At 29.9% G+C, this 22708-nt stretch overlaps 7 protein-coding genes across 11 annotated transcripts in view; 4 read left to right on the top strand and 3 right to left on the bottom strand.

Moving 5' to 3' along the window:
- The window catches only part of LOC119671711, a 40041-nt gene extending 38903 nt beyond the window's left edge, over window positions 1–1138 (bottom strand). Inside the window, exons 1-2 of the mRNA XM_038082467.1 lie at window positions 978–1138; window positions 74–904 (exon numbers count right to left, since the gene is read on the bottom strand). Coding sequence (XP_037938395.1) covers window positions 74–904; window positions 978–1067 — 921 coding nt within the window. The 5' untranslated portion in view covers window positions 1068–1138. The remainder of the gene's footprint in view (window positions 1–73; window positions 905–977) is intronic.
- A 3410-nt stretch (window positions 1139–4548) lies between these two features.
- Window positions 4549–9870, bottom strand: LOC119671710 (carboxypeptidase D). Of its 3 annotated transcripts, none has more exons than XM_038082464.1 (9): window positions 9659–9870; window positions 9466–9581; window positions 9173–9389; window positions 8864–9051; window positions 8476–8505; window positions 8024–8319; window positions 7790–7966; window positions 7634–7726; window positions 4549–5659 (listed from the first exon to the last, which is right to left on the bottom strand). In XM_038082464.1, the coding sequence occupies exons 1-9, from the start codon at window positions 9835–9837 to the stop codon at window positions 5516–5518; spliced, it is 1440 nt and encodes a 479-aa protein (XP_037938392.1). In that variant the 5' UTR covers window positions 9838–9870; the 3' UTR covers window positions 4549–5515. The 3 variants fall into 3 exon arrangements, with proteins under 3 accessions (XP_037938392.1, XP_037938393.1, XP_037938394.1); XM_038082466.1 differs by lacking the exon at window positions 4549–5659 and adding an exon at window positions 7301–7465; XM_038082465.1 differs by lacking the exon at window positions 8476–8505.
- A 1998-nt stretch (window positions 9871–11868) lies between these two features.
- LOC119675435 (serine protease SP24D-like) lies at window positions 11869–12874 on the top strand. 2 transcript variants are annotated; one of them, XM_038086641.1, is made up of 3 exons: window positions 11869–12121; window positions 12177–12747; window positions 12778–12874. In XM_038086641.1, the coding sequence occupies exons 1-2, from the start codon at window positions 11898–11900 to the stop codon at window positions 12703–12705; spliced, it is 753 nt and encodes a 250-aa protein (XP_037942569.1). In that variant the 5' UTR covers window positions 11869–11897; the 3' UTR covers window positions 12706–12747; window positions 12778–12874. The 2 variants fall into 2 exon arrangements, with proteins under 2 accessions (XP_037942569.1, XP_037942565.1); XM_038086637.1 differs by having other exon boundaries at window positions 12177–12859.
- A 2481-nt stretch (window positions 12875–15355) lies between these two features.
- Window positions 15356–16433, top strand: LOC119675422 (serine protease SP24D-like). Of its 2 annotated transcripts, XM_038086627.1 has the most exons (3): window positions 15356–15609; window positions 15665–16235; window positions 16266–16433. In XM_038086627.1, the coding sequence occupies exons 1-2, from the start codon at window positions 15386–15388 to the stop codon at window positions 16191–16193; spliced, it is 753 nt and encodes a 250-aa protein (XP_037942555.1). In that variant the 5' UTR covers window positions 15356–15385; the 3' UTR covers window positions 16194–16235; window positions 16266–16433. The 2 variants fall into 2 exon arrangements, with proteins under 2 accessions (XP_037942555.1, XP_037942550.1); XM_038086622.1 differs by having other exon boundaries at window positions 15665–16433.
- Window positions 16434–17410: 977 nt separating this feature from the next.
- On the top strand, window positions 17411–18327 carry LOC119675416 (serine protease SP24D-like). The gene is made up of 2 exons (XM_038086614.1): window positions 17411–17652; window positions 17724–18327. Exons 1-2 carry the CDS (start codon window positions 17429–17431, stop codon window positions 18250–18252), a joined length of 753 nt encoding a protein of 250 aa, XP_037942542.1. The 5' UTR covers window positions 17411–17428; the 3' UTR covers window positions 18253–18327.
- On the bottom strand, window positions 18322–19255 carry LOC119675409 (serine protease SP24D-like). The gene is made up of 2 exons (XM_038086608.1): window positions 18985–19255; window positions 18322–18917 (listed from the first exon to the last, which is right to left on the bottom strand). The coding sequence occupies exons 1-2, from the start codon at window positions 19215–19217 to the stop codon at window positions 18395–18397; spliced, it is 756 nt and encodes a 251-aa protein (XP_037942536.1). The 5' UTR covers window positions 19218–19255; the 3' UTR covers window positions 18322–18394.
- Window positions 19256–20938: 1683 nt separating this feature from the next.
- LOC119671708 (chymotrypsin-1) lies at window positions 20939–21869 on the top strand. The gene is made up of 2 exons (XM_038082460.1): window positions 20939–21185; window positions 21304–21869. Exons 1-2 carry the CDS (start codon window positions 20956–20958, stop codon window positions 21824–21826), a joined length of 753 nt encoding a protein of 250 aa, XP_037938388.1. The 5' UTR covers window positions 20939–20955; the 3' UTR covers window positions 21827–21869.
- The last annotated feature ends 839 nt before the right edge of the window (window positions 21870–22708 follow it).

The raw sequence follows: 22708 nt of genomic DNA, 5'->3' as shown, positions 1-22708 counted from the left end.
TAAACGCGAAATTAGAAAGTTAATTAAATATGTTAAGTTGTACACTCGTAACTCGTATTTCAATATAACCTACTTCAATGCGTATAAATTGTGGTGGTAACAAGTTTTCAAAAGGCTGCTTATCAAGATCTTCTGGTCTGGGGCGAGGGGAGCAAAATTTAGTATAGTCAGGACGTTGTATCAATTCATATTCCAAATCCGAATCAATTACTTCGATTTCTTCATCAACCTCAATATCAGCGTTGCAATCAACATCATAAACATGACAATCTGCCATGTTGAGTGCGGTATTATCTCTCATCGACTCCAGTGAGTTACTTTGAGGTGATAAGCAACTTGGAGATACATCATTAGATGGATTTTCTTGTGTTTCTATATCCATTTCAGTATCGGATATATCAATAGTAGATTGTAGACTTTCGACCTGCTTCAGATCAGCATAATGAGCAGTACCTTTAATCGCTTCCTCAATTTCTACCCACTTTGGTTTCGGGTAACGATACTCAGAAATCGCAACGTGTCCAATTTTTTTCATAGCTTCCTTATTTTCCAGGTTTACACGGTGCTTGCATTTTATATGCAAGTTACATCTTTTTTCTTCCACCTTAGGAAATTTGCTTGGACTCTGCACAACATTCGTATCTTTTTGTTTGGCACTTTCCTTGTGAGGAACAACCATTGAGCTTTTAACTTTTTCAATTAAATTATCAACTTCATTTGCACTTAAACTGCGAACGCGAGTATTACTGCAGGTAGTATCGACATCTATGTCACGTATTTGATTTTGAATATCATCTGGATTACGTAACTTCGAAAATTTTTCCATCAAAAACATTTTTTTCTTTTGTAATTCAGGTTTCTGCAATTTTTGTATGGCGCGATCCAAGTATTCCGCACGGGTGTGCTAAAGATTTTTACATATTTGTAAATATAAATATTAGAAACCAAACTAAATAAAATATTAAAGAATTACAAACCTGGAATTCGAAATTACGCGTCGTAGTGGTTAAACCATTGTCATTGCCCATGGAATACCCGTAATAGCGTTTGCTATTGAATTCACTCATTTTTTGAAGTTTTTTAGAACAAAACCGAAACTAAAGTTTTTATTTGCGGCCGTTACAGTTTTAATTTAAATATTATGGCCAATAAAAAAAATAATCCACTAAAATAAATTTTGTTTGAAGTAACTTTGAGACACAAAAAATTCTAAATCCTTTACTTCAACTTTTTCCTTCAAAATATCACCGATAACTACGATTCAAATTCCTTGCAGTAATTTTGTGAGTAATTTCAACAGAGTTGATTTATTATTACCTTTGCGCTGCAAAATTTCAAACACAGATAAACTATATTAGGCTGTGTGCACACCGTACTTTTGACATTTGTAAACGTTATCATTTTGACATATAAATGGAATAAACACGGTATGTATTTTATTTGCAGTGTATATTGCGTTATTTTTTTATAAGTTATTTTAATACATTTAAAATACGAATGATATAAAAATAAGAACTTCTCTGTTGAGCGTTCAAAAACTAATAATAAACTATTTATTATGCTTGAGTAAGTAAATATTTGTTTAAGGGTTAGTTTTGTTTTATGACTTAGAAAGGGTGGAATTGTAAACACAACACCTGTTTTTATGCACATATGTTGTGTTCTGAAGATAAATAATGAATTTTCGTTTGTAGAAAGTAATTTGAAATTATTTAAGAAAAAAGAAAATAACTCAACAATAGACTTTTCTGTTTATTTGTGACAAATTGGAATGTTTAGAGAAAACGAGCTTAAATTTACTTTGAAATTATAAAATTAAAATTTAAAAAAATTATTAAAATTATAAAAATTATAAATTAAAATTATAAAATATATTCAATTATAAATTGCATAATGAATACACTTGAACATACATATATAATTATAAGAAAAAAACAATCAAAGATAAATTAAAATATGATTAGTTGTGTTATGTATGGAAAATATTTGTTATTTATATTAGGTCTATTCGACGAGTTACTTGTAGTAACTTTGAGTAACACTGTTTATACACAACTGCGTTCCACCAGCAAATTTTCGAGTAAATGAGAGCATCTGAGAGAGCGTAACATCCCTGTCGAAATTTGAAAATGCTACAGAGACTATGTACTAGTCATATTATTTCAAGTAAAATTTGTTTTAATGTTTCAATCAGCTGTTTTGGTTTGAATTTAATTTTTCGTATTGTTTATTTGCGCGGCTCTGGTGTTCTCAGCAGATTTTACACAAAGCTGTTCGATGAAAATTCGTATAAAGAGCGTAATTTGGCACTTTATTTGTGTTACGCTCTCAGTTTGTACATCACTTGCGTTTTACTTGACGTTTAGTACGAGCAGTTCGTGGAACAGACATAAAGTTACTACGAGCAATTCGTGAAACAAGCCTATTGTGATATAAATAGAGAGTGTAATAATTGTGTGAAAAATATAGAATATATATAAAATATAAAATGTTTTGAATTTAAATATAAACCACTATAACTGCTATAAGTCTTCAATATTCATTCAATAATATAAACAATAATTTAGAATATAAAGTAACAATTATTATCGAAATGATTGAATTTGAATTAACTTGTTTTCGACAGAATCAAATGTTTATAATAATGAAGTCAAGCATATAATGCACTATAATTAAATTTTTGTATATAATATAGCGCAAAATTAGATGAAGTAGAATTTAAAGTTTGTGTATATGCAGCTCTGAGTGGCTGACTTGAAAGCCTAATGGTAACAGGTTACTTGACAAGGGATGTTTATGTTGAAGTTAAAATATATAAATGAAGTTTTAAATTAATATAAATTAAATTAATATAATTAATACTCATCTTGTTTTAATAAAATAAAGATATATGAATAGTTTGGAACTCAGGTCCTTGACTTTTTCTTAAAATACTTTAAATATATTTTCGGAGTTTAGATTTTTAATATTTTGCGAAAATAGCAAGGATAATAAAATTCATATCAGATTTAATTTTTGTTGGGTTTTTAATGGTTCTGTGTGGGATTATTGTAGCCTACTATATTCTTAATAAATGTGATATGATTTTGGTCTTTATGATTTTATTAACTTCTATATACTCAAAATGAAATCATTGAGAAGTCGTGTACTTCAACTATGGATACTTTAATATGCTTTTAACAAACACAAAAACTGTCACTTCTAAATTCCAGTTTGACATATTTTAATTCAGAATTATAATATTTCTTATTCTAAAGATAATTTTTAACCATTAATATTGTAAATTAATAAAAAATATATTAATTAATACAACTAAAAGTTCATATCTCATAGTTAAATTTGAACACGACTTACCTATAAGGATTTTCTATAATTTATTTCATAAACATGCAAATTATAAAATAAATCGAAAATAAATATCCAAGATATATAATCATTCATTTGTAATCACAATTCAATTATTAGGATTTAATATTAAACTCGAAATAATTCAATTAACAACGATTTAATAATACGAGTTAAATAATTTTGTCCATATGTTGTGCGCAAATATTTCTTCTACGATTCAAGACTGAATGACAATGACTTTTCTTTCCGATGTGAGATAGTTATATAATTTCCCTCTTAATTGCCTTCAATTAAATTCTGCCACGTGTCTATCAAGTGACAAGCAATGCTTACCGAAATTGAATTTTTATGATAATTCTTTAACGGCCAATTTATTGATGCTAGACGTCACTTTTTTTAAGTAAAGCTATATACATTATACAATATATATAAAGTTTATATGTATAAGTTCATATAAATCATAAAAATATAAATTTATATATATATAAATTCAGTTCAATGTTTAAATATATAATATTTTTATTTTTAATTAGTAATTAGTATTTATAAAGAAATAATTTTGGCAATTATCAGTAATTATCAGAAAATATATATTATAAATAATCAAATATTATATACTTTTTATTATTTTATCTCATTGACTTCTGGTAGGCTTGTTAGACTGTTCTAGATATATTGTGTAATCTCTGGAGAAATTCCCCTTAGCCAACCTGCTAAATTAACGCTGATGACTAAATTAACTTACCAAAGCAAGCCAGATAAATCTCTTTCCTGACAATAACAGGAGTCGAGCAATTAAAATACAGCTGTTACCGTTCTTCAAACCTCTCTTTAGTTAAGAAATTAGTAATCAGTTGGAGTTCCGATTTGTGTAGGCTGAGTATTACAAAATTTCAATTCTCTAAAATTACTGTCTAAATTTCTGTTGCTAATACGACAATATATTATACTGTTGGATCAACTAAATGTATTGTTTTAGTAAATTTTAAAAATTAAGTTAGGTTAGGTTATGCCGGTGATCCCAAGGGATCCCATTGGACCTATAGGTCCATTATATTACCGTATAATTAAAAATTTTGAAAATTAAAATTTCTTATTTTATTAATAAATAAATTAATTTTATTTTGTTAAACAAAACATGTATATGATTTCAGATTTTAAATATAATTTGTGAAACAACTTACAACTAACTATTTTAACTACAATTCATAAAGTAATGTAATGTTAATACAAACATAAATTTTTTGAGAAATTATTGTCTCATCAAATACGCCTTTTCAGATAGAATTTAAATGTTGATTAATTTTGATCTTAAATCAATGTTTCGATTGTGATAAAAGGCAGTGACAATTTTTTCCAGAATTTTAATTAACTATAACATAAGTTTTGAGACAACGTGCCTGGTTATCAAAATACCGCTTTAAGATATTAAATCTAAATAATTCTTTATATCCAAATCATACATTGTGATATGTAACACAAGTTTTTATTATTATATGTAATTAATACAATAATTGAAGAGTGTGAAGATTTTCAATATCGTAACCACGTTAATATATGGTTGAAATACAAATTTATAGCTGTATTACATTTCTTTCTTAGTTCTCAAGATATTAAGGCTTAAAGTTACCCACTTTTTAAAATGTTTGTACTAATAAAAACTACACATAATGTGTAGTATTGTCTAATGTATGCAATATTTGTTGTTGTGGTTTTTTATATAAAAAATTCCAACTTTAAATATCGATATCTGGATAACTAAGTTACATTGGCTTAGTAACTTAACTTATAACTGAGAAAGTTATATTGACTTCCTAAAATCTGTCTTTACTAGAATCAGTTGTCAAAAAGTCGTATTCGGGAAGTTGAGAGTCCATTTTTGATATCTATCTGATATATCTATGTGATATATTTAGCTATATAAGTGATATCTATCATATCTATGTGATAAACTTAGCTATATAAGTGATATAATCTAATAATTTTCATTACTGGACTAAGTGAAAATTAGTACAATTTAACAAAAGTGCGTTTTATTAATAGTTAAAATCCTAAAGCGATATTTTGATAACCCCTAAATGTAAAATAGCGCAATTATAATGAAGGATGTTAATAATACAAATGAAATTTTTAAATTTAATAATTCCTCGGATTAGTAGATCGCATATTAGCCAAATATGTTCGTGTACAAACTATTAAGACCATTGCTAATGGTTGAGAATATTCCATTGTCTGCATAGGGTGGTGGAGGCCGGAAATGTTGTGGCGATGGTAGAGGCCGGTAGAACGGTATTGATGTTGTGTCTGTGCGCTAAAAAAAAAAATTTAATTAATGCTATGATTTAGTTATATATGTATATAAAAACATATAAATGGATATATTTTTTAAATATTATATTTAATATTATTTAAATGTGTTTGTTTAGTGCTACTATAATTACAGCACAGCCTAAATGTATGCAGTGATTTTTAGGTGTATAATGATTAAAAAATTAAATTGCATTAATTATTTTAATGATATGTGCTTAAAACTATAGCTTGTTTTAAAAAATATTGATTGGTTAGTGCACCACTACAAGAATAATTAATGCCGGAATTTTTCAATTTCAAGAATTAATTCTTCTTCTTCTTACTGAAATTGTTTGTTTTTTCCTCCCTGACACAGTTAAAAAAGTACGTTTTAAAATAGGTGTATAGAAATTCCTGTGTGCGTTGTATTAAAAATTCTGTTAAAATAATTTCTATTATTTAGTTTCTATAATTGATACTCTAGTAAAAAAATATTTACTATATTATAATAATTTCCGAAGAGACCACCTTTATATAGACTTCTGTCACAACAGGTTTACTAACAAACCAAATCTTAACAAACAAGATATTAAACTTTTATAATATATAATATATTATATATATATTATATTACATATATAATATATTACATATATAATATACACATCATATAATATATATAATACATAAAAGTAATATATATATATATTTATAGTAGTATGTATATTGTAATATATACTTGAGTATATTTTGTTAATGCGCCTATTTAACTACGTTTACTACTCCTAGGTTAGGTTCGATTAGGGTTAGGCTTGCTATATGTCTGAAAATTATAAAATTATTTAATTTTTTCTTCCTTCCTGTGTGTATTAAATAAAATCCATTGTTTGTTTAGTTTGCTTTCAATATAAAAAAAATATAAAAAAAATAAAAACTTTATGTGCTTATCAAAAAAGGTTCGTACGAATAAGTGCCCGCCTATTTAAAAGGTAGTGAGTCTTTTTAGTGAAATGAAATGTTAATGACAAATTAATTGTAGATAGCGAAAGTTTGAAATCAACTCAATTTTTATTTAGAAATATTTACTTTTGATTTATGTAAATGTTCGACATTTACTTAACATCAAATTATTCACTTATGTATAACGCGTTAGAGCGCAAGCTATAATCCATCGATTTCGTATAGAAACAATAATTTTAAATTATTTTTAATAAATTTATATAAATAAAATAAATAATAATAATGCATTAAAAAAATTTTAAACACGACCTTTAATTTGTTTTATTTTAAACAAATTTTATATAGTAAAAATGCATAATTAATTATTGTGGGTAGTCGATTTAATTATTTCTATTGTATTATTTTGCTATCTTTTAATTTTATGAATAAATTTGAAAATTTGATCAACAAAGTAATAAATACAGAAAAAAATAAATTTCATGTGAACTATTTGAAGTGGTTTAGAATTCAATTAAATTACCAATTTTTTTTTTTTGTACTTACGAATCACTACAAAACTAATGTCTCCCTCCAATCGTTTGAGGCAGTTTAAAAAAATTGTTAAGTGAAATATTACAAAATAATTAATACATTTTTACAAATTATTAAAAAAGAATTTAATTTGAAAAAAATGTAGAAATTTGAAGAAAGTCTGTGTTTTCTTATTTAATTTTCTAATTTAAAATTTAATTTGATCAACAAATAATTTTACATTAATTTAGAATATTACAAATAGTTAATTCCATAGCTAATTATTAGGAAATATTATTTTATTAGCTACACTTTTTTTAGTTGTTGAAATAGTTGTCGTGGAAAACGATGGAAATTTCTGAAATTACAACGCAAAACAGTTTTTGAAATAGGAAAAATTCAAATAGGTGAAAAAATAATTTAAATAATTAATGTTAAGAGCTACATAAGTGTTTTTACTTTCCAAATTCCGCCTAACGAAAACTTTTTCAATCGTCAAAAAAAGTATATATAATCGAAAACTTACTTTGGAGGGTTGTAAAGTGACATTCAGCAATGTGGGATGTTGCTCCACAATCACAAACTCCACTTCACGAGGTGCATAACCATCCGCAAATACCTACACGATTATTACAGTGAGTTTGGCAATCTTATTTCAATATTTTTGGTATGATCAACTAACCTCAACTTTATAATAACCTGGTAACAAAATTCTCCAAAATTCACCATATTTTGTAGTTTGGAAACCTACATCTCGTCCCTTGACTTTTAATGAAGCTCGTTCAATTGGTTTGCCAGCTGTATCCACTACAAAACCTTGCACGCCACGATGTGCCTCCGCCAGAAATTTAATCAGTGACTGGAATTGTATTTTGTATTAACACTCGTATATCATATGCTAATTTTTGTTACTCACCAATTGATTGTCTTCCCAGTATTTTTTCAATTCAAATGCTGGTGGATATTTGCAACAAGATATTTCCAAGGTCACTTCCATACACCCATACCATACATAGTTGTAGTCCTGCATGCCACCAGTCAAAGGATACCAAGCGGCACCATTAGTTATACCGTTCTCAAAAGCAGGCGTAGCTGATTTACATGCCACACCTCTGGACATTTTGGCATGATTTTTCGCATACACCAGGGATAAATGCTTAAAGACATCATCGTCTGGAGTTAAAGACGGTGCTGACGCATAGGTTTGAAACACTGCGCCCAAAGGACATGTTGTTGAAAAAATATAAAAAAAGTTTATAATTTTACAATCTTTTTTTTAAATTAAATTTAAAAAAATCGTTCAAAAAAATTGACAGCATAACAAACAATTTTCTCAGTGAGTTTACTCTAACAAATCTATTTACTCACTCGCACATAATGCTGAGGATCTGCAAATTCCTTTCAGCAGCCATATTTTTGTTAAAATAAGAAATGGTTCATAACTTTATATATCGGAAATAATTCAATGAATATAATAATTTTTTCAAAGTATAGATATAAAAATTGGAATGAGAGAGCTTTTCTTAAAAATATAATAAATTTTTATGGAATCGCTTGTAAAAAAATTATAGCAGCAAGAACTGAAGGTAATAGAAAAAATAAAATATATACAAATACCGTAGTTATAAATTTCCATTTAAGAATAAACTAATAATACTCTATGTTACTAAAGATAAAATATACTTTCACTATATTGTCTTCAATAGTTAATAGTGGATTAAAATGACTATATTGAAAGACTTTAAAAAATACTTACTAGAATTTGGCGTGTTATCATATGGATAACTAGCAACTAAGGCCCCACCATGTAAACTACCGCTGAGTACAAATTGAATTTTCGATATCCAATCTTTCACCGCATCTGTTTCAGGCTGTCCTCGTTTGTTGTTCTGTTTAAAATAATCCGGAAAATTGCGATTTAAGTCATATCCACGAGCGTTATATCTGATTGGAAAAAAACAGAACAACCAAGTATTATATTAAAATAAAAAAAAACCTTTATGAAGTTTAGCAAATGTAACTTAATTTTACTAAGATGAAAAATTATGTATCAATTTGTGCTTACCTGCCTTGGCCGCCATCACAAGCACCTTCTTTGGATACCGCATATCCATCTGGATTCAAAGAAGGAAGTATGTGTATCCGTGTATTATCCAATAGCCATTTAACATACTGATCTGTCTGATAGCTTGTAACAAAATACTGTATTAAGTGAAGCAACATTTCACGACCCACTGGTTCATTCCCGTGTATGTTACCCACATATTTAACATCTGGTTTACCTATTTTTTAAAAAAAGTAAAACATCGATTATATAGAAATATATACATAATGTAAATATATCACATGTTTATTTACCAATCATATGTTCATAAGGTGAAGAGGAGACTACCATAACCCATAGTTCACGTCCCTGTGTCGACTTGCCGATTGAATAAAGAGCAGTCAGATTTGGATAACGTGCACTTGTCGCTCTGAAAATAATAATTTAATTAAAATAAAACTAGATAATTAATATAAATGGAAAAATGAAGAATTTATTTTCATTTACCTTAAGAATCTTGTAAGATCATCATGATCATGATAAGCAAAATCTAAATATTGTGAATCGGGTACATATGCTCTTGGCTCTGGCAGTGTCCCATCCTCCAATTCATTGATAGTTTGTGCCAAGCAATGGCAGATGTACAGGAGGAATATTAGAGATAGAGTCTTTCGTAGTATCATCATGTGCTGTTAATGTGAACTCTGCAAAGTTTAAGGAAAGCTACTAATATTTTAGATATAATCATATGAAAGTGTGAGCAATAAATTACTCTTTATTATTATTATATTATACGAGTAGGGCTTAAATTAAGGAGATTGTGTGTTTATTTTAATATCTTAAATATTTTTATAACAATTAAACAAAATATGCACAACAAGTGGTCCAAATCACTTATAACATACATTTATTATTTATTTATTTTTTTTTTGATTTTAAATATTCAAAGACACAAGGACTGACACCTTGGCATTGCACATTTGCTGTGAAGTTTCAAAGTATTTGAAGAAATATAAGTTAAGGTCCATTGGTCTATAAGCAGATATAGTTCATTTATCAAATAAAAATAAAACTGAAAGAAAAAAAATATACTTAAAGCTTTGTTTTGTGACGAATCAATCAAAATCAACCGCTTGAAAAAACGTGACTGAATCTAAGCTGCCCGTGAAAACCGTAGCAAATCAGTCAAGTAAGACGCGTTGTGGCTTCACTCGGAGCAATGCACCCATAAACAAAAGAAATAAAAAAATCTGCAACACGTTCAACAGTCTTGCGATAAATTCCAACAACCACAAAGCAGGTGATCAGCTGTTCGTGGCAAAAAAAAAAAACGGTTCAATTTTCTATCTTTCAGTTTAAGTTACGCGATGCAATTGAATCTTTCAATCGAGCGCCGAATTTGGTGTGTGAAACTGTTCCTATGGTCTTATACTTCTCAAGCAATGGTTTAATGTGTATACCTTTATATAGTAATTAGAATTAAAAAAAATTTGAAAAATTAAAAAATATATTTCTTAATTGAACGCAATATTCCCAACAGTTTCCTTTAAAAAGGTATTAAGGTATATAATCAAGGTAAAGAATTACTATCTATAGATAGACCAATAGGATTTTTCACTTCTTCTTTGAATCACGCTACCCGTTTTAAGCGCCGTGGAACCAATATCAAAAAACTTTTCGAAACCATACAATTGGCGATGTAAACTTGTACCTTATTTTGGCTGACTTTGCAAGGGATTCATCGTTTGCAATGATATCTAGATAGCTCTAGAGACAGGTCAAGTCCGGCGATATGAAAAGGTTTACCAAGTGCAGTCACAGTTATTAAAGAAGCAATCATTTCAAACCAGCACGTAGCAATGTTTTTTTGCCATTACACTGGGCTATAATTTCGGCTAAATAAACAATTATCAGAAGAATTAATTAATCTATAAATAGGCGCCAATTTGTTACCAAACACACAGATATGAATCTATATCGCCTATTTGCACACGAAAATGCACAATTGCATAATTAACTAAGCGATTTAGCATTACCTGATATCGGGTAACACAAAAAACCTAAAACCCTACTTTAACTCTCACAAACTCAGAATGCCAATACTTTCTCCTACCTGGGTGACAACATTCACAACGACGCACAGCCACGTCTTATTGTGCGAGTGCATTTAATCCATAAGAGAGGACAGATTTGGCGTTGATATAGTTAAAACGTGGTTTAAGTTCAGTAGCGTCTATAGTATAAATGAAACAATTTATTAGATACCATTATCACCACTCAATATTTATTTAATATAATTTCAAAATTAAATCCGGTGTAATGATAACAAATCTGGGTACTTCACTATAAACTAAGATACTAGAATTTTCCAGTTGAAACTGCTTTTTTAATACTTTGTCTTTAACTCGTTTCGATAGCTTATGTTATATGCTTTATTGATAAAACTGTTAAGATTTAATCTATTAGATATCATGTTGCCACCTGCAAGTAAGTTAGTTGTAGGTGTACTTAAAAGAAAGTGAATCAAAGTAAATCCTTTTTATTAGGGTAAAGTTCTTACTTTTATTACTTATCAATTGATTACTTATTCTTTTGATAAGATTGACAAAAGCAAAAACAAAAATGTTTATATATTATCTATTATTATTTTGACAATACATGCTATCGCATTCACAAGCATACCATGATTGTATATAAAAATAGGGAAATTTTTCTCAATTCGTTCAGTTAAGTTTATTATAGCGAAATGAAGACTTGCATCCGCAGTTTATGTCTATTAGCAGTCATATTGGCTTGCAGTGGTTCACCTCAAGGCCGTATAACCGGAGGACACACTGCCATATTAGGACAAGTACCATATCAGGCTTACTTAGCCGTTGCTGGTTCCCCTAATTGTGGTGCAGTAATTTTGAGTGAACTTTATGCTCTAACTGCTATGAGATGCGTCTGTTCAGCAGGCAGTCAGAATCCGTAAGAAAACTCATATATCAGAGATTTTGAGAAAAATAATTTATTTCTTATTTAGATGGCCAGCATCAGCATTTAGTGTAAACGCTGGTACGATTGATCTCTACAGAGGCGAAGTATCAATCTTCGTTGAAGAAATCACACTTAGCCCTCATCGTAGCGAATTTAATACTGGACTTGCATTGTTGAAGCTTCGTCAACCATTCGTTTTCTCAGATTACATTCAACCAATACCTTTAGCAAAGAATAGTCCAGTAGTTGGTGAACAGATTGAAGTTTCCGGATGGGGACGTCAGTTGGACACTGATTCAAATATGCAACGTGCTTTACAAATCAATGAAGGAACTGTTATTAACGAAGCTGAATGCAGTCGTTCTATAGATAAATCCGACAGTCAAGTATTTTGTTTGGATCATCCACGCAGCAACGGTATTTGTAGAGGAGATTTCGGTGGACCCGCTGTCTATCAAGGTGAATTGGTTGGCATTGCTGCCTACGTTTTGGGTGAATGTGGAAGTTATTTGCCTGATGTGTACACCAGCATCGCTAGTAACTACGATTGGATTGTTGAAACAATGTCAGCTTAAAATCTATTCAACACTAAAAAATTCTTCACAAATTTGAATCGTTAACATCAAGCGATTATAAAATTTATTCCTGTCGGGTATCGATTATATTGAACATATGTTCTGTATTGGATTACAATTGTGTATATACGTATTAAGAATATATATTTAAAATATTTCTGTTAATACAGTACTAAAGAATTTTGTAATCAAATACTTTCTATACTTCGAAACCCATTAATAAAAAGCATTATCTTTAAACCATTGTCTTTATTTAATTAAATTCTTTGATCAAATCAATTTGTATAGTTTTCCATAAACATATTCAACCTTATTCTAAATATTCCTAAGTCATAAGTTATGTTATTTTAAATTCTTAAATTTGAATTTTTAATAATGCATCCAATTGGATTTCGAATTATAGCGGAGAAGTAAGTACAAGAACAGGAGCAATAAATGCAACAGAGGATTATTCGAAGAAATTTGCGGGACGCTGGTAATCCATTATATTATAATCCAAATTAATCCAAATTATAATTTGGTTTTAAGATAAACAGTTTTCTGATTGTAGATTTCAAAGTTATTATAGAGTAAATAAATTAGCAGTAAGTCGATAAGTCGACATTCTGGTTTATGTCGATTAGTCGTTAAGTCGACATTTTGATTCATGTCGGTAAATCGATAAGTCGAAATGGTGGTTTATGCCGATAAGTTTATATGGACCATATCACACACCATATCATATGGTGTTTCATTTCAATATGTAGGGGTAGAGATTCGTGCTGGAATCTCAGGAAAGAGGTACCTGTTCATATATCGCGATAGATGTTTGTGTCGATATGTCGGTAGAGAACTTACTACGAAAATCCAACCAACATTTAATAAGAAGAAGAAAAAAAAATGTCCTTAGCATTTTATGTTAAACATAACATTCCCGGTGTTGTTGGACGTGGCATCTTTACTATAATACAAAAATAAATTATAGTTTGAATGTTATGCTTGTAAGTTAGTATAATCTAGTTTTTAAATAAATATAATATAAATGAATAAATATTTAAATATATTCGAAAAATTGATCGTTATTGGATATTTACTTATCAAATTAAACTCTTTTCAACTCTATTCTAACTAATTTTCCACACAACTTCCTTGGGAATAGTTTGGTACAAAATGATCCATAGTTTTTGATTCGAAATTTGTTCAGAATAAGCGAAATGGGAATAGGGAAAAAAATCCCACTGTCATTAAATTCAGTATACGGTAGATTGATCTGCTTAGATCTGTTCTGTTACCATTAACCCTTTAAATACTCGTTTGAATACTGTTTGACTCGTTCAGGCTGTGCTCTGGAATATTAGTGAGGATATTTCTAAAAATATTTTTCTTTTGCTTTCAAACAAATTTTTTCATTATTTTTCTCAATAGATGTTTTTATTTCACTTACACTATTATGAACAAAGTGTACATTAAGTTTGTCAAGATGTTTGTAACGTATTGACAAAAAAAAGAGACCATGTACTCTACACATATTCTCCCGATTAACATAACGAAAACGACTCGTCTTGAATATACTCATCTATTTGTCTATTCGGTTAGTAAATAAACTAATATCTTAGTTTTGAGCTAAATGATTAAAATTTATTAAGTTACGTCTGTGAATCCAGACAGATCAAGACGGCAAATAGTCAAAATTTCTGTGTTACGAGTCCATTTGCAATAATTTCATTTGTAGATCATGTCTAACAAAACTAGATTAAGAGTTCAAGTTCAGAGTTGGAAGTAGTCAAAGGCATTACTTGTGTTGGAATATGAAAATTTAGCATGTTTTGAAAATTTTTAATACATATCCGTTTAAAAAAGAGCAAACATCCTTTCCCTATTACCCTTAATATATAAATTCAAAATTGAACGGCGATCAGGTCAAAAAACCTATAAGTAGGTAAATAATTAATTCATTTTTACAATATTCCTAAGCAAAATTTAAGTGTTTCGAACCATATCAATATAAGTAGTTGTTCATAAAAATGTAGTTTACACTAATATCAAATTTCAATAAATTATTGTCAACTGGATTTTATTACCTTTTTATGAATTAATTACTTCAGATATCATTTAATTTTATTTAAATTTTTATTGTAACAGTTTTTTTCCTCATAAAAAATCTGAATTTCCAGTACATAATCAATTGAACTGGATTTTTAAGCCACTTAAGTCTTTTTGATAACAGTTTTTTTTTTCATTCATAAAAAATCTGGATTTTCTATAAATAAACTATTGAAATTGGTTTTCCTAGCCACATCATTCGATTTTTTATCTCCGAATTTTAACCTTTGATTTCATTTCATATATTTTATAATTTCGAAACCTCTCTATAATTTATGTACTCATATTTTCTGATAAAGGCTGTTTAGATTCAATCTATTAGATATCATGTTGCCACCTGCAACTCAGTTGTAGGTGTACTTAAAAGAAAGTGAATCAAAGTAAATCCTTTTTATTAGGGTAAAGTTCTTACTTTTATTACTTATCAATTGATTACTTATTCTTTTGATAAGATTGACAAAAGCAAAAACAAAAATGTTTATATATTATCTATTGTTATTTTGACAATACATGCTATCGCATTCACAAGCATACCATGATTGTATATAAAAATAGGGAAATTTTTCTCAATTCGTTCAGTTAAGTTTATTATAGCGAAATGAAGACTTGCATCCGCAGTTTATGTCTATTAGCAGTCATATTGGCTTGCAGTGGTTCACCTCAAGGCCGTATAACCGGAGGACACACTGCCATATTAGGACAAGTACCATATCAGGCTTACTTAGCCGTTGCTGGTTCCCCTAATTGTGGTGCAGTAATTTTGAGTGAACTTTATGCTCTAACTGCTATGAGATGCGTCTGTTCAGCAGGCAGTCAGAATCCGTAAGAAAACTCATATATCAGAGATTTTGAGAAAAATAATTTATTTCTTATTTAGATGGCCAGCATCAGCATTTAGTGTAAACGCTGGTACGATTGATCTTTACAGAGGCGAAGTATCAATCTTCGTTGAAGAAATCACACTTAGCCCTCATCGTAGCGAATTTAATACTGGACTTGCATTGTTGAAGCTTCGTCAACCATTCGTTTTCTCAGATTACATTCAACCAATACCTTTAGCAAAGAATAGTCCAGTAGTTGGTGAACAGATTGAAGTTTCCGGATGGGGACGTCAGTTGGACACTGATTCAAATATGCAACGTGCTTTACAAATCAATGAAGGAACTGTTATTAACGAAGCTGAATGCAGTCGTTCTATAGATAAATCCGACAGTCAAGTATTTTGTTTGGATCATCCACGCAGCAACGGTATTTGTAGAGGAGATTTCGGTGGACCCGCTGTCTATCAAGGTGAATTGGTTGGCATTGCTGCCTACGTTTTGGGTGAATGTGGAAGTTATTTGCCTGATGTGTACACCAGCATCGCTAGTAACTACGATTGGATTGTTGAAACAATGTCAGCTTAAAATCTATTCAACACTAAAAAATTCTTCACAAATTTGAATCGTTAACATCAAGCGATTATAAAATTTATTCCTGTCGGGTATCGATTATATTGAACATATGTTCTGTATTGGATTACAATTGTGTATATACGTATTAAGAATATATATTTAAAATATTTCTGTTAATACAGTACTAAAGAATTTTGTGTTCAAATACTTTCTATACTTCGAAACCCATTAATAAAAAGCATTATTTTTAAACCATTGTCTTTATTTTAATTAAATTCTTTATATAGTTTCCAAATTTAAGCAATCTAAACTTCATCCATGAACACATTGTGAAATGTACAAATTTTATTTGCGTACTTTAGACCTGGTCTATCATTAATCCTCTTATTATAAACAGTGTTTGAATCGTTCAATCTGTGCTCTGGAATATTAGTAAGGATATTTCTAGTAATTTTTCATTTTTCTAAATTGATCGTTTTATTTCACTTACACTATTATGAATATGGAGTACATTAAGTTTGTCAAGATGATTGTAACATATTGAATCAATTATAGAAGAGCATTAGCAGAACGAAAATGTCGCGCGTTGAATAACTTCATCGAGTATATTTATCTGTGTGTGTGTTTTATGTTTTTCAATTACTCAGTTTTTGAGCTAACCGATAAATAGTTCATTTATATTTTTTGGTGAATTGATCGGGTTCTAGTATATCTGGGTCTTATAGAAAACCACTGAAAGTGAGATACTTTAGAAACTATGGTCGTTCATTAGGTTTATAATAAAAAGTTGTTTTAATAATTTTTTAGAAATTTTTTTTAAAAATATTGATTTTAATCATCGTTATATGTGTGAAGGGCTAAAGCTAATATATTTTCTTATTTTTAGTTCCAATTTTCATTTATGTTAAGGAGCAAAATAGTGTGTCTACAGTTTATATTTATTTATACATATTTATATAGTCATATTAGCTGACAGTATTTCGCCTCAATGTTGCATCGCAAAAAGAGGCGATATCATATAGCACTTGGTAAGTTAACAGTTGGTGGTTCAATGAATACTCGTAGTACTGCAGTAATCTATTAATTACTGATTCTTTTGATAAGATTGACGAAAAATAAAAATATTTTTGGTCATATATTATCTATTCTTTTTACTAATCACTTATCAGTTTCATGGCGATATCTTATATGAATATAAAAGTAAGGAAATTTTGACAAGTACCCTCAGTTGAGTTTTTTACAGCGAAATGAAAACTTTCCTACGCAGTTTTTATCTATTAGCAGCTATTTTGACTTGTAGTGCTTCTCCTCAAGGTCGCATTACTGGTGGAGATGACGCGGTTTTGGGCCAAGTGCCATATCAAGCATCGTTAACTATTGGTGGTTCACCTAACTGTGGAGCAGTCATCTTGAGTGATCGTTATGCTTTAACTCTATTAAGTTGTGTTTGCTCAAAAGGCAGTGACAAACCGTAAGCATACAGATATAGAAACCTTAACATTTTTTAATGAATAATAAATGTATGTTACTTTTTCTTTTCAGTTGGCCACCACAACTTTTCAGAGTAACTGCCGGATCAATTGATCTTTATACTGGCGGTGTATCCATCGTCGTTGAAGAAATTACAATCAATCCTAATTATAGTGAACTTAGTACTGGCATTGCTTTGCTTAAGCTGACTGAAGCGTTTGTGTTTTCCGCTAATATTCAACCTATACCACTGGCAAATGACAATCCAATTGTTGGAGAAGACGTCGAAGTTTCCGGATGGGGCCGCCTTACGGAAACTGATGAATACATGCAACGTACTCTACAAATCAATGCAGCAACTATTGTCAATTCAGATGAATGCAGCAGAGTTATTGGAAAATCTGATAACCAAGTTATTTGTTTGGGTCATCCACGTAAGAATGGTATTTGCAGTGGAGACTACGGTGGGCCCGCTGTATATCAAGGTGAATTAATTGGTATTGCTGCCTATATTGTTGGAGAATGTGGAAGTTATTTGCCTGATGTCTATGCAAGTATACCTTTTAACTATGAATGGATTACTGAGAAAATATCAGCTTAAATTTAGCAACTAATTTAGCAACAAGCAACAAAGGAAACAATGAAAATTAAAATAAAAAGAAAATTGTAATAGCATATAAAATCTTTTAGTTTTTTATTTTTTATTTAAAAGTACTTAGTACTGAATCATTCGTTTTGCATGCTCACTGCATATTTTCTGTTATCCAATTGCGATGATAGAACACTTTAGCGTAACCATCTGGATTGTGACTACCACAACCGTCAACAACAAATCCGGCAACACCTACGAGTTTACCTTTGTATGTAGCAGGACCACCAGAGTCACCATTGCACACACCATTATCAACTTCATGTGCCAAGCAAATTAAGCTGTCACGTCCGAATTCAATAGCTTCTTCACATTCCTCCGTTGTAATAGCTTTAAGGGTATTCCATTGCAAACGATTTGGTATTGGACCTCCAGTGTACAAGCGACCCCACCCAGATACAATAACATCTTCACCTGAGGGTACTTCTTCCTCAGCCATTTGTATGGGTTTTATATTGTCTGTCCAAACCAATGGTTCTTCCAATTCTAATAGAGCCACATCGTTCAAAAAGTTACCATACTCTTTGTTAACAATAATTCGTTTAATTTTTAATAATTTTCCACCAGTGCTACGTTGTATGCTGCCTACTCGTACTTGAAAATATTTAGGGGGATAACTAGATATAAACAACAGTCACAATGATAACATAATTATTGACAAGATATAAGCACAACAAAACCTACGGTTCAATGCCAGCCCCTACAACAACACAATGAGCTGCGGTCAATATGAAATTCTCATTCAAAATTGAACCACCACAGGTGTGCGAGGCATCCTCACGTTGTAACGATACTTGATGAGGAAATTGGCCTACTTCAGCATCGGCACCACCAACAACACGAGTTGAGAATGGTATACCACTAACGCAGTAGACGGAAGCTAAGACTACGAAAATCACTGCGAAATTAAACGCCATTGTTAACCAACTAAAAGACTTCTATGGCCAGCATGGATTTTTATACCAGAAACCTTAAGACAATCAGGTCATAATAGTTTATTTATGAGTACTCTGATTTATTTATTTTATTAATAAAAACTCTAATCTTATCTGTGACAGAATGTGCGTTCAGACTAGTAATACGTGTTATATATTTAAATTGAAATCGAATTTAAAGTTAAGTATCTTGTAAATACAATAACATACTTCTATATACATATCAAACTGCTTACGTTTAAGATAGGTATAGCACTTGTCATAATACCAAACAGTTCTTTAATGTATAAGTATTAGATGGTATGTATATTACCATTAGCGTGTAGTTTGTATTGCTTGTTTAGCTCATATTAGTTAATATAATATATAAGTTTTTCGTAGTAAAATTATATTTATTCAGACAGAAAAGTAACAAGAGCAATTAATAAGTACGAGTACATATTTCATGGAGTATGTTAGATGGTTTTCATTCAAGTATACCCTGTCTTCTAACTCAAACGTTACTTATTAATTCATAATTTCTCTTCAGATAAATTGTTATAAATCGATTATACTGGTAAATATTATAATACCGTTCTGAGGTGTTAATTAAAGTTTAGTTGCTTTGATTATTGATAAGTAGAACATATAGAGTTTATAATGTTTATATAGTATTAATGATAGCACATAAAATTCACTGGGAATCTAATTAGTTCTCATTCAATGATAATAAATGATTATAACGGCTGCCAAGGTAGAGAATTGAACTGTTTTTATTACGTTCTTAATATAACAGTCTTAATATTAAGTCTAAGATCTTTATAATATAAAGTGTTGGAAGGAAAACGTGTACGAGGACACCAGAAAGCTCGGAGTTCTGAATTGAAAAACAACTGCATAAGATCGAAGCAGATGAAGGCAGAGAGAAGGAGGTCAAGGTTCACACTAGACTGTATGAAGAAGAAGAAGAAAGTGTTTTATGAAAAATTACCTATATATAGTACTTTTAAATAACAATGATGACAAGACAATCACGCCATTTACGAAATTTTTTTTTTGTTTTGATAAAGTTCATCTTTCTTTATTCGAAAAGGGTTAAATATTCAATAAATATTTGATATGTTAAAGTTTTTACAAATTACTTATTTTCACATATTTGTATTTTAACGAAATACAAAAATAATAGAGAAAGTGCTAAATAACTGCACTAAAAACACAAAACAAAAATTAGATAATATCTTTGCCAAAACCCTTTCCGAATATATTCAATTTGATAAGAAAAAATAAACTCGTCTATGCTTATTTACAATATCAGCAAATCCTATAAGTAGGTTTCCGGAATTCTTTTTGGGTACAATTTTTTTTATTGCCAAACTTTTCTTCCGATTATTTTTTAATCTAATGAATTATAAGTTATATGAAATTAAAACAATAAAAATTGATTATCTATGAATTAAAAAATAATAACATAGAAATAAAAAAAAACTTTATTGTCCACATTCGAATTCACTCATTCAATACCTTGAAGTTCAAACGATACTCGAACGAGTGGTTGTGGAATAATCTTTGCGATTGTGGAACCTGCTCAGATAAAGGTAATATCGCTATTTTATCAGCAAATAATCTGTAATTTGATTAGATGTTGAATTTCTTATAGCACAAAGAACTAATATAAAAAAAAATTAATTTGAAAACCATTTTTTGTACAATTAAAATGAATTTTAGTTGTGTTTTAAACAACATGGCAGTTACACGTTTAGGTTTCTTCGCCGCACTGTGCTTTATCGGACTAAGTGCAACATTTGCCTCACCAAATTCCAGAATTATAGGCGGTTGGGATGTGGTCTCCGGTGAGCAGCCGTGGGTTGCCTCAATTCGCGTGGACAATGCTCATGTCTGCACTGGCACAATTATCTGCAAAAAACGCATTCTAACCGCTGCACACTGTGTCTCTCAACTCGGCACTACACCGTAAGCTCCTAATATTTCTTTATTAATCCTTTACATCTTTTTACCCTAATATAGGGTTTTTCATTATTTGTTTTCTATTTTAAATAACATTTATTTTTTCTTTCGTATCCTTTAAAAGTATTGATGCCAAACGCATAACTGTACGTATTGGTAGCGTAAATCAATATGCTGGTGGTGAAATACGTGAAATCGAAGAAGTCCGCATACACCCTTCATACGGCAACTTCCTGCATGACGTAGCGTTGCTGTTCTTCACCGAATCACTTGAGTTCAATGATAAGTATAATAAAATATGGTTTGCAGGCGCAGATGATGTGATTGAAGATCGCGCTTCAGTAACAGTTGCCGGATGGGGTCTCCTATCAACTGGAGCTACACCATACAAATTACAAGAAACTAAAATGACTGTGTTAAGCGCACCTGAATGCGAATATGAAGCAGGTTATGGCTATGAAAGTATACTTTGCTTGCAGCACCCTGTAAATGAAGGAATCTGCCGTGGTGATGATGGCGCTGGTGTTTACGTGGATGGTATTTTATATGGTGTTATTAGTTTTGCATTTGGCAGTTGTGGCACAAAATATCCTGATATTGCTTCAAAAGTTTCATACTACGAGGAATGGATTAATAACAATCACTAAAATTTTTATATCTTAGCAGTTAATAATAAATAATCTTATAATTTATAAATTAAAAAATTATAAATACATATATGTGTTATCATTTCTGCATAAAAATGTATATACCTCGTCTTACTTCTGGTCAAGTTTTTTTTATGACATATATTATGAAACCAGTAATAAATTAGTTCATAAAATACTTTTATTTGCACATATAAAGATAAGACTTTATGACTTCTAAAGTAACAAAAATGTATTCTCATCCTATAAAGGGTGTGAACTAATCTTACCAACGTATGTGCGAAAAAACATCAACCAACTACCTTATTGGATCAATATTATTTGTATCTACTATAATAGATATTATAGATATTATTATCATTCTAAGCACAACTGTTGAATTCACTGCTAAGAAGAGCTTAACTCGATTAAAATTTCATTAAAAAATTTAAATGGTTTTTCATTTCAATTTATTAAAATTATACTTTTAGAGATTATGCATTAATAGCAGAGATCGGAGTTCTTGCAAGCCCTTTTAAATACTTTCTATAAATCCTTAAAATTTCCAATTGCAGCAATTGGTAAAACCTACAGTTTGGTATATGCCAATTCTGTTCGAATATATGCAACAAAAATTTTGGTAAGCTTAGGTAGTGAAAGTCTGATTACGTTCGTTATTACAGATTATAAACCAGGTCTTTCAAATAAAGAAGCCTGTAAAAATATATAAGAAAACTCTTAATATTATCTCACAGGTCTTGACATAGTCACAGCTTATAATCTGTTAATTCATTAAGAAATTCTAACATTTAAGAATTTGTGAAACTAAGTCTGACTTAACAAAATTTCTCTTGTTAATTATTACAACCAGGAAATTTAACAGGGTTGAGTTCCTCAATCTGT

This window comes from Teleopsis dalmanni, chromosome 1, assembly GCF_002237135.1.
Source record: "Teleopsis dalmanni isolate 2A chromosome 1, ASM223713v2, whole genome shotgun sequence".
Lineage (NCBI taxonomy): Eukaryota > Metazoa > Arthropoda > Insecta > Diptera > Diopsidae > Teleopsis > Teleopsis dalmanni.
This window is presented reverse-complemented; position numbering and strand designations above follow the sequence as displayed.